This window comes from Amia ocellicauda, chromosome 7, assembly GCF_036373705.1.
Source record: "Amia ocellicauda isolate fAmiCal2 chromosome 7, fAmiCal2.hap1, whole genome shotgun sequence".
NCBI classification, from domain to species: Eukaryota; Metazoa; Chordata; class Actinopteri; order Amiiformes; family Amiidae; genus Amia; species Amia ocellicauda.
The window spans coordinates 1,070,563-1,081,522 of NC_089856.1; the positions used below are offsets into that span (position 1 = coordinate 1,070,563).

General features: G+C 49.8%; 2 protein-coding genes across 2 annotated transcripts; both read left to right on the forward strand.

The window, feature by feature from the left end:
* Positions 1–49: 49 nt before the first annotated feature.
* Positions 50–4,210, forward strand: LOC136752463 (uncharacterized). The gene is made up of 3 exons (XM_066707803.1): positions 50–343; positions 920–2,012; positions 2,535–4,210. The coding sequence occupies exons 2-3, from the start codon at positions 921–923 to the stop codon at positions 2,931–2,933; spliced, it is 1,491 nt and encodes a 496-aa protein (XP_066563900.1). The 5' UTR covers positions 50–343; position 920; the 3' UTR covers positions 2,934–4,210.
* Positions 4,211–7,105: 2,895 nt separating this feature from the next.
* Positions 7,106–10,377, forward strand: LOC136752464 (dentin sialophosphoprotein-like). Its single transcript, XM_066707804.1, has 4 exons — positions 7,106–7,351; positions 8,106–9,215; positions 9,544–9,613; positions 10,026–10,377. Exons 1-4 carry the CDS (start codon positions 7,180–7,182, stop codon positions 10,114–10,116), a joined length of 1,443 nt encoding a protein of 480 aa, XP_066563901.1. The 5' UTR covers positions 7,106–7,179; the 3' UTR covers positions 10,117–10,377.
* The last annotated feature ends 583 nt before the right edge of the window (positions 10,378–10,960 follow it).

Sequence of the window (10,960 nt, forward strand, 5' to 3'; positions counted from 1 at the left end):
CCCCCGATTGGCCCAAGGAAAAGGAAGCGCTCCGCTGATTGGGGCGGACCCCTGCCATTTCCGGACCACGGCCTATCAGCGACTCGGAAAGACGAACGGCGAAATAGAGGAAGTGGAGATCTGATAGGCCAATTCTCTGCGGCCCGAACCGGGAGGCTGTGCGGACTTTTCCGGCGAACATTTCCCACAATGCCTCGCTGCTCGCCGAGACCAGCCGGAGAGGGTTCGAGCCGAGGGTTGAGCGTGACGTCACTCTGTTCGATTCGGCCCGGGTTCCCAAACGAAGCCGACTTTTGCGGTGGAAATATTGCGGGTTCCTTGGTGATTTTCTGCAAATCCTAAGGTTAGTAATTCACAGCATTTTGGAAAGGTGAGTGTGCATGAAGTAAATCAGTTGCTCAGATCTGATGTGTATTCTTGCTAAAGAATCAGTTTGCTTATGCCCTCTCTGTCAATCACTTGTCAACAAAATACCAGACCTATCATACAGCCCCCAAGATATCATCAGGTGGGAAAATCCAACAGTTTTGAATCCCCCCACACCTCATATTCTCGTATTTATTAGGACAAAATAAGCACACAATTACACCTAGGTCTTCAAGTTTAACACAACTTTTATACAACACTTTTACACTGTCATAAGCTCATCTGTCATTGTAGTTCAGTTTTCCACAAGGAACACCGATGATAAAACATTAAACAGCTTGATTATAGATGCACATCATGTAAAAAAACTGAAATAGATCTAAGACACGTGGCTAGAAACTTGTTACAGTTTACCATAAGTCACACTTGTTGATGTTACATACAGTAAGCACAAAATCCACTCGTAATTTGTTCACGTCACCATAAAAACCATACAGAATCATTAAGCGTTTCAGCAGGAAATAAGAATATATATACCACATGTTTTTTTCAGGATGGATGAATCTGAGGAGGGCAGCATCGAGGCCGTTGAATGGCAGACACTGCTGGAAGGATGCAGCACGGAGGGGAATTATGTTCATGGCCACGTCGCCAGTGAGGACCGCGTGCGCAGTGTACTCGAGCTGCATAGACGCGTGACTACGACAGCCTTCTGCGTGCGGGACTCCTCCTCTCTCCAGTTCAATCCAGCCAAGGTCGGCAAAGAGACGGTCAGGTTTACCGGCCGTTCCATCTTCTTCTCCAAGTCCAGCAGTCCGTGCATCGCGGGAGATGGTGTCCCTTTCATCTTCGGCGGGAAGAAGATCCTCGAGTGCCAGTTTGGCCCTGGCCGAGATCACGGCAAAAGGCATAAGACGGGAGACGTCACGCAACAGGGAGGTGGCTGGGATCACGACTATGCACCACCTTCCGAAACGACAGGAAAAGGCAAACCGGGAATCCAGACTCGGGACACCAGGAAGAAAGGATGTGAAGCGAAGATAAGCATCAAGCAAGTGTGCAGGTTCCCCGATTATGCCGTGTCCTGTGTGAAGAATGTGAAGAGGGAACAAGGCAAGGTCAAGGAGAGACTACTGCAAGACCTCACCGACGGAAAGGAGCTGACTGTGCAGAGCAGATATTACGTAGAACTCCCTCTGAGTGAAGCACATACCAAGCACACCCCGGGAGGCCTCTCTGGCGTGGCTCGGACAGTACACCCACAGATCGCAGAGTGGATTGACCAGCTCGTGAGCGAAGGGATGACAGACAGCAGGGAGATGCAGGCCACCCTCCGACTCTATGTCAAGACCAGGATGACGGACACCGCTGCCCCTAGTGACCTTGACCGGGCCTACTACCCAAGGCTCAAGGACATCAAGAACCACATCTACCTGGCGAAAGTTCGGCAGAGAGTCCCCCAGCTGGACCGAGAGGACCTCCGTGGAAAGCTACCAGAATGGAAATGGGAGACCGTCGATGGTGGCGGCCACATCCCTCCTCCTGGTGATGAACACAACCCTTCCCCTGGTACGCCAGAGCAGGATGAGGATGATGGGGATCCCGAGCAGGATGACATTGATGCAGACGCTATACCAAGACAAGAGGTATATAAAGTGTTAGATTGTTATTTTCACACAACATGCAACTTCATTACAGTGTGTCCAAAAATCTCATTACTACTAAGGAACTCATGTTTTTAAGTGTGCATTATTTGCATTGAAATACAAACCTTTGCAGACCTTTCCCTTTTGTAGTGTGATAATATCAAACCCAACAGAGATACAAACACCTCAATTTACCCAGTTTTAATTGAAATGTACACAGTTTAATGTCTCAGTGTACTCTGAAATTAATGCATAGAACAAATAAACAATTGGAGATAAAATAAATAAATAATGGAATCGTTTGGTATAACAAACTTTAACCGCTCTGGTACCCATAAAAGCATTCTCTTACCTTTGTACCAGTTCAGGTTATTCACTGGTCTTGAACTGCTTACATTTCAATAGAAACTGGACAAATGGGGGTGTTCTAAGACTTTTGGCCAGTAGTGTATATTGCACTGTAAGAACTTGATCCTCAGCTGTCAGTGGTATCGATGTTTAACAAGATCACGTCTGTTCCAGAGCCCAAGTCTTCCTGAGACGGACATCGACAGGAGCAGGAGGAAGGCGCTGGAGGAGCTGGAAGTGCTGAGGGCTATGACGTTCGGCTGTACGGACGGGCCAGTTCTGATTGCACTTACGGATGGAATGAAGGCAATGCAGAATACCTTCAAGAACGTCCTAGATGCATCTGATGAAGGACTGGCACTGCCCCCAGTCACAGCGGCCCAAGACCATTCCCGCAAGTGTAAACGGAAACCACCAGAAACTGACACAACACCTCTCCCGCTGGCAAAATCACCTGCGAGAGACAGGAGCGATGACGCGTACAGGGACAGGTGTGGTGTGAAGAAGTCTGGCACCAAGAATTCGAAACACTCCATTAGAAGACGACCAGTGACAGAGAAGGTTGTGAAGTGAAAATTCCTCGCCGAGTTTGAGAGAGAAATCGCGGTTCTGAGTGATATTAAGGTCCTGGTACTGCAGATTCGAAATATCACAAGAATAACACAAAATATCGCCCTTGAAACGAAGCCAGACACGTGTAACAGTTAAAGAGATTAATCAAATGGAATGAAAACTCGTGCTTTTTAAATAGGTATTAGTTTGTTTTGTCTAATCGTATTTTACATACGCTAGTCAGCACATTTATTGACCTGCAGACACCGCATCGTTTCTGGTCTCCTTTATTTTGGGGTAGTTTAAACCTGCGTGTATTTGTAATATATTGTGACAGAAGAATATAAATGTACACACTTTTAAACCTGAAAAGGAGAACAGACACAATGCTGCAGTCTGCAGATGACACCTGTATTCCCCCCCAATAAGGGGTATGAACGATCGCATCTTTCACAAAGTGGGAGGGACTCCTACGATTAAGGGGGACAAGCTGAAGCTCTGTCAATATCGCCCCCCTAAACCAACATTTCTGCTACTGCACTGTCACACCAACCCCCCATTATTGTAACCGCAATATTCTACAGTCCCCTATTAATCCACAACCGCACTATTCTACTGCACTGTGCTGTTACATCTGCCCCCCAGGGCTGCAGTACACTACACCCTGTCCCCTACGACACACCTATGACAAGCTCTGTCCCCTACAGCACGGCCCTGTCCCCTACGATACGCCCCTGTCCATAAAATTCCCTGTCCGCTATGACACACCCTGTCCCCATGATACACCCTGTCCCCATGATACACCCTGTCCCCTATGACACACCTTTGACACGCCTCTGTCCCCTATGACATGCCCTGACCTCTATGACATACCCTGTCCCCATGACACGCCTCTGTCCCCTACGGCACATCCTGTCCCATACGACACGCCCACGACACGCCCCTGTCCCATATGACACGCCTCATTCCCCTGTGACACACTCCGTCCCCTACGACATGCCCCTGTCACGCCTTCTACCCTAGGTCACTTTTGAGCTGTTTCCTACTGTAGCCCCCTATTGTAGCATGTATTGTGCTGTTCTGTTCTGTCACTGTAGCCCCCTGTTGTAACGGCTCCCCATTATAATACAGCTGCTCCACTGTGCTGACTATTGTCACGTTCTGCCGCTGTAAACGTGTGCAGAGCCCTGTGGATGTTGCAGCCTTATTTGACTGCCAGATTGCCAAATGCTAATCAGCATTTTAAAATACAAAATAATTAAAATAAATTAATAAATACACCAAGGCATAAATATCAATATGTGCCTTGTTTCCTGATTAAAAAAAAACACATCTTACCGCATCTCTCAACACAGCACAGCTGAGGTCAGCAACCTGGGCTCTCACACACACACACACAGACACACACACACACACACACAGACACACACACACAGACACGCACACACAGACGCACACACTGACGCACACAGAGACACACACACACAGACACACACAGGCACACAGATACACAGACACAGACACGCACACACAGACACGCACACACAGACACACACTGACACACACACAGACACGCACAGACACAGACACACACTGACACACACACAGACACACGCACACACTGACGCACACACACACACACACATGCACACCAAATGCCAGATGATATTGGTGTAATTGGAATAGAAAGTGAAACATGCCGAATTAAAAGGAGACCATTCATTTCACCATTCATTCATTAACATGAAGTGCTACAGCAGCGGTAAGCACTTCTCTGGACATGTGACAGCATCTCTCCATCCGTGATCTAGTCCTGCCTTCAGTTAGTTCATCCTGTCAGAGACTAGATTCAGTTCATCCATGCAGATTTCTGTGTATGCGATTTCCCCTCATTCATTCAAAACAGCACAGTTATTACCGCAGCTGCATAAACTCTCTGACGTTAAAGTTAAATTACATCTGGACCCACGTTTCCGCCGGGGCCGCGTTTTTTCCCCATCAGGGATAGTGGAGGAGGCCGTGACACTGCTGAACTGGAGACACAAAGCACGCAGCTGTGCTCCCCCTCCCGCTGCTCTCACACCAGGCCGGCCCGCTCTTGACCCCGATGGCATCTGGGCACCTCCCTGGGCGGCGGAGACGCTGTACTGCGCAAACACAGAGTCTCGCCCCAGAGACCATTGATGGCTTTTTTTCACCAGAGATTCCCCTGTGGAGAGCAAACAGCGCAGGCCGGGTCTTTTTGTCCACCTTTTTGTTTATCAGTTGCGTCATTTGCGTGTGTGTTTTGGTGCGGTGTTGTTACTTTTCTCCCAGGTGTGGCCGAAACCAGCTGTCGCCAATAGCGCACCTGGAAAAAAAAAAAGTAGAAAAGAGTCCAATATAAAACACGCAGAGGGAGGACTGACGGATAGATACACAGACACAATAGGCCACACAGAGGCAGGCAGACACACACAGAAGCACCTGAACAGACACACGCACACATACACACACACACACGCTCTTAGAAGCACAAGGACGGACAGACAGAGAGCCAGACAGATGCCCTAGGACACCAGAATTAGGCTTTCTCCTGATTTTACAGTTTTTCTCAATTGCTGAGTCAATGGTCCACATGACCAACACCAGAACCTGGGTGAGCAGAACAGACACATTTCTGCAAAACAGTAATTCATTTATGGTTGCTTTCACACAAAATGCAAATGCCAAACACATTTGTGCAAAACAGTAAACACAACTCTCTACACAAGACACAACAGTCGTTTGAGTAAGTCTTGATAACAAAATCAGATAATTTGTTTACAGTCAATAACACGCACTCCCACACGTGTGAATCTCTACTGCACATGTGCAGATCTGCATTGCTCAGTTGTTCAGTTGGCAGTCAGTCCATAATCACATATAACAGTGAGTTGGTGTTGGTGAGAAACGGAGCAAGTCAGAAGGCAAAGACAAAAGAGAGAGAGAGAGCACAGCCACGGGGCCGTAGAGGAGAGGGGTGCGTGTGCGCGGTGGCACAGCAGCTCAGAGGGGAGACGGAACACGTTTCCAGTGACATGTGTGCCACTATCCTTGACCATGGAGGCAAATGTTTCGCCACATGTCTTCATATATGTGGATGAAGCAGGATTCAATCTGTCCAAAGCCAAGAGACGTGCAAGGAATATCACCGGTCACAGAGCCACAGTCAGTGTCCAGTGCAGAGAGGTGGGAATATTGCCATGTGTGCAGCTATCTCACATCCCCACTGTTGGCCCACACAGTACAGCACACCTATTCACATCCCTTGATATCCTGTTCAACAGATTGTACCCCCTGAAGAGAGAGAGCAGGTGAGGCCTGAAATGCCAAACTGTGCGGTTATATGGGACAACGTAGTGTTGCACCACTCTCGTCCAGTAAGAGAGTGGTCTGAAGCTCACCCGGGCATGTCTGTGCAATTTCTCCCTCCACACTCGCCTTTTCTGAACCCCGTCGAGGAGTTATTTTCAGCCTGGCGATGGAAGGTAAATGACAACCGTCCGTATGACCGAATGTCTCTTGATGCCATGAATGCGGGTTGTCAGGCAATCTCCGCAGAAGCCACGGATGTCTCTGACGTCCAGGAGGTTTTTGCCCTTTGTATTGCGATTGAAATTAATCAGTGTGACTTGGATAAGAATATGTCGCCAGACGGACAGCACAGAATGGATTAGTAAAAGCACAATTACTTTTGTGTGATTCCTGCACTTTTTCCACACGCTGTAACTGTGTCTCAGTAAGGCTCCGGCTCTGAGCACGCTGCCCCGACACTACCCCACATGCAGGGCCGGTCCTGTGAACTGAACTTAATGCTCCTTACTGCTGGAAGTAAAGAGTAAAGGTGTTTGCTAATTAATTAATAAATATATCAATAAATAATAATTAAAAGTTCATACACACTCCCTGTCTTGTGTGCATCTTGTGTGTCAGTGCGAGACGAGCCTGTACTTTGTGTGGTTGATGGGGTTTGTGAAAGCTGCCCCGGACAAAGACAACCAGACAAACAGACAGAAGAAGAATGACCTCTGAGGACGATCAGCACAATAGCAGGCAGAGTCCCACGCAGGGCAGTGCCGGGCGGTGCTGTGCGGTGAGTGTGGGTGTGGTGGACAGAACGAACGGGCTCTCTGTGTATAAATACCCGGGTGCCCCGATGCCCAGAACACTCCCAGCGCAGCCTCTCAGCACCTGTCTGTCTGTCGCTCTCTCTGTTGCTCTGCCTGTTTGCGTTGGCCTCGTGAAGATGGCGTTGTGGTTGCTGGCCGCTCTGTGCCTGGTGCTCGCGGTGCCCGGCGCGGACGCCAGGGCGTTTAAGAGGTGCGAGTTTGCTGCCCTGCTGGAGGAACAGATTCACAAGATGAAGTCCAACACCAGCGTCCCTGTAAAACTGGACCCCAAGCCTTTCCTGGCTACCGGTGAGTCGCCTGTGTTGCAATAAACTGTAGAGTCAGGATGGTGAAGCCACCCTGCAGTTTAACAGACAGAACAGCGTCTGAGTAGAGTAGAGAGTACAGAGTAGAGCAATGGAGAGGTACAGTATAGTATAGTATAGTACAATATAGAATAGAATAGTATAGTTTAGTGCAGGGGTTTTCAAACCGGTCCTGGAGTACCCCCTGCCCTGCTGGTTTTTGTTCCGAGGTCTTAATTGCTTAATTGAATCCTTAATTGACCTAACAAAGCAATATACCATTCAATTAAGTAATTAAGACCTAGGTTGGAACGAAAACCAGCAGGACAGGGGTACTTCAGGACCGGTTTGAAAACCCCTGAATTAGGGGAATCCGCAGAATGAGGCAATGATGCATTGTGAGTGCGACGGCGACGGACAGAGCTGACTCCTCTGGCGGATCACGACGCTCTGCTTGTGTTTTTCTGCATCTTTATGTTTTAGCTGCTGAATGACACAAAATCAGATCTGACACAAGGCAACAAAGGTGTGATTTATCATTTTTGGTCTCATGCTAACTTTTCCAAACATATATGTGGATCGCCGGCCGTCTCGGCTCAGGTGTTTGTTAGTGGAAATGCATCCAGAATATGAGGCCCTGGAGCAGGACAAGTACACTAGTGTCAGCGAGGCATGCCGAGTCACAGGGCTGCCCTCACTCTCTCTCCCTCCCTCCCTCTCTCTCCTCTCTCCCTCTCCCACTCTTCCTCTCTCCGCAGTGGTGTGCATGGCAGAGAAGGGCGCGGGGCTGAACAGCAGCTCAGTCACACAGTACAGCACCGCCCCCCCCAAGCCGGCAGGCACCAAGGGGAGAGAGGAAAACGGAGGAATAAGTGGGAGGAAGAATGGGAAGCAGGATCAGAGAAAACAGAGGAAAAAGAGATCGTGGATGGACAAGAAGAAGGGGAAGGGGAGGGCAAGGAGGAGCAGGGTGGGGCAGGCGCCCGGCGGGCCGCTGGAAGCCCTGAAGGAGGAGAAGAAGAAGGGAGAAGAAGAGAAGCCGATCAAGCAGCTGCTTTCGCTGGACAGAGGGAAGATGATGGACGGGTCGCCGAAAGTGAAGAAGTCAATGGGACAAATTATATCAGCCTTACTGAGCGTGGAGACGGAGGGGGACAGCGGAGAGGACAGCGAGAATGAGACCCTGAGCGAGAGTGCGAGTGAGGACGAGAGTGAGAGTGAGAGTGAGAGTGAGGACGAGAGTGAGGACGACAGCGAGGACAAGAGTGAGGACGACAGCGAGGACAAGAGTGAGGATGAGAGCGAGGACGACAGTGAAGATGAGAGCGAGGACGACAGTGAGGACGAGAGCGAGGATGACAGTGAGGACGAGAGCGAGGATGACAGTGAGGACGAGAGTGAGGATGACAGTGAGGACGAGAGCGAAGACGACAGTGAGGACGACAGTGAAGACGACAGTGATGACAACAGTGAGGACGATAACGAGAGTGAGGATGACAGTGAGGACAAGAGTGACAGTGAAGACGAGAGTGAGGATGACAGTGAGGATGACAGTGAAGACGAGAGTGAGGATGACAGTGAGGACGAGAGTGAGGATGACAGTGAGGACGAGAGTGAGGATGACAATGAGGACGAGAGTGAGAGTAAGGACGAGGAAGGGGATGATGAGAATGGGGACGAGCAGGAGGGGGAGCTGATGGCGTTCCTGCAGCAGCTGCAGGAGGCCATGGGTGACGATTCTCGGAAGAAGAGGTCAGCCCCGGTTCCTGGGCCGAAGCTGGGCCTGGGTCTGCTGCAGCTGCCCTCTGTGGTGGTCTGCTCCTCTCCGGACCAGCCGGGCCAGAACCTGTGTGGCTTGAACTGCACCAGTGAGTCTCCACCCCCCGTCACTCCTGTACTCGTGTGCCATCATCCCTCTGTCTCTTCATCCCCTTCTTTCATCTCCACCCCCCACACTCTATCCCTCCCTCCTGCCATCTTTCCCACCTCCTCTCTCTTCTCTCCTTGTCTGCCTCATCCTGTAATCTGTGTCCTTCCTCCATTCATATCATCCCTCCATTTCTCCTCTCACCCCCCCATCTCCCTCCCTCTCCCCTCTCTTCTGTGGAGATTCCTCGGGGGTGTTGCCGATGTCATGTGAGAAAATGACAGGACTGACACTCTCCCTATCTCTCCCCCTCTCCCTCTCTCTGGCAGAGCTGATGGACGATGACATCACCGATGACATCACCTGCGCCTTCAGAGTGATGCAGGAACTGGGCCTGGGGTGAGTGGGGGAAATGGTCACGCCTCAGTGCCACAGCAGGGGCAGTTGTCGGTACTCGTGAGAGGGCTAGTTACAGTACAGTGACGCTTCCTGTAGGCGCCGTAGTAGCAGAAGCAACAGCAGCTGTAGTGACTATAGAGGCTGCAGTTATGACATCATAGCAGGAGTAGGAGTAGAAGCAGTAGTAGGAGCAGCAACCATACAAACATTAATTACACAGCAACCGTGGAGCGTACCGGATCCCTGGGCCGGGCCGGGCTGCAGCCCCCACGGACCAGAGCTGTGCCTCTCACCAGTCCAGTGATCAAACCACTAATTCATTAATTCATCAGTTGAGTAATTGCGTAATTGCTCGTTGTTAACTCATTAATCTGGTGATTGCTTAATTGGCCATTGCTGTGTTCAACCGCAGGCCTTCCGCTCTGGCCCAGGAGTTCGACAAGGTGGTGAAGACGCTGGGGTGTGACAACGCCAAGCCCTCCGTCTACCTGACCAAGTGCTAGAGTGACAACCCCCCCAGCAGCGCAGCTTCTTCTGCCTCTCTGCCCTGCTGGAGCCTCCTGGCTGCTCTAGAGCTGTGGATCTTACCGTCCCTGCAATATAAATAGAGATGTGTGTGTGTGTGTGTGTGTGTGTGTGTGTGTGTGTGTAAAGATAAAAAAAATCACTGCAAGAACAATAAAAACAAAAAAAAAAACATTTTATTCGGGTTGGGGTGGGAATTGAAGTACAGTGTGTGTAAATAAATGAATGAATTGAAGGAATGTCATTTGTGCTGTTTCGGTTTTTGTTCATTTGTTCAATGAAGACAGAGTCACGGAGCTCCACGGCGGCCTGGTTATTACTGGCCTCTGTGCGTCACTGCAGACGCAGCACTAGGTGTCACTGTTTCAACAAGGTTTCATTTCCTGCCAGTCTCTCTCTCTCCTGGCGGTCAGATACAGGGCAGCTTACAGAGGCACATCGTCATGCAACAACACATGAACCAGGAAGGGAAAACATGCACAGAGCTGACCCCCACACGCCAGTGCATCACATGACACACACAGAGTGCTCCATTCACATCCACTTTGCATTCGAGACCAGAGCAGGCAGGGCTATGAGTTTCCTTCCAAAGGTTTAAGCCACAGAGATGATATTCTTGGCTGGTTCTTGTGGGGGGGTGATGATGCTGGAAATGCATCAATTGACAGGAAACAGAAATCAGCCTGTGAGCTGATGGTTCTGTTTGAACATGAAAAGGCACTAAAAACAGTCTTAATCATGGCTCAGGGAGGGGCAACAGACCGCAGTGCACACACACACACGCAAATATGAACATATGTACAAATAAATACAATATATGTA

What these genes read in the sequence shown, in the direction of transcription:
- LOC136752463 (XM_066707803.1), top strand. Translation starts at nt 921, where the DNA reads ATGGATGAATCTGAGGAGGGCAGCATCGAGGCCGTTGAATGGCAGACA. An exon ending in ACGCTATACCAAGACAAGAG is followed by an intron (nt 2,013 to 2,534) that starts GTATATAAAGTG and finishes CGTCTGTTCCAG; the next exon opens with AGCCCAAGTCTTCCTGAGAC.
- LOC136752464 (XM_066707804.1), top strand. Translation starts at nt 7,180, where the DNA reads ATGGCGTTGTGGTTGCTGGCCGCTCTGTGCCTGGTGCTCGCGGTGCCC. An exon ending in CAAGCCTTTCCTGGCTACCG is followed by an intron (nt 7,352 to 8,105) that starts GTGAGTCGCCTG and finishes CTCTCTCCGCAG; the next exon opens with TGGTGTGCATGGCAGAGAAG. An exon ending in ATGCAGGAACTGGGCCTGGG is followed by an intron (nt 9,614 to 10,025) that starts GTGAGTGGGGGA and finishes GTTCAACCGCAG; the next exon opens with GCCTTCCGCTCTGGCCCAGG.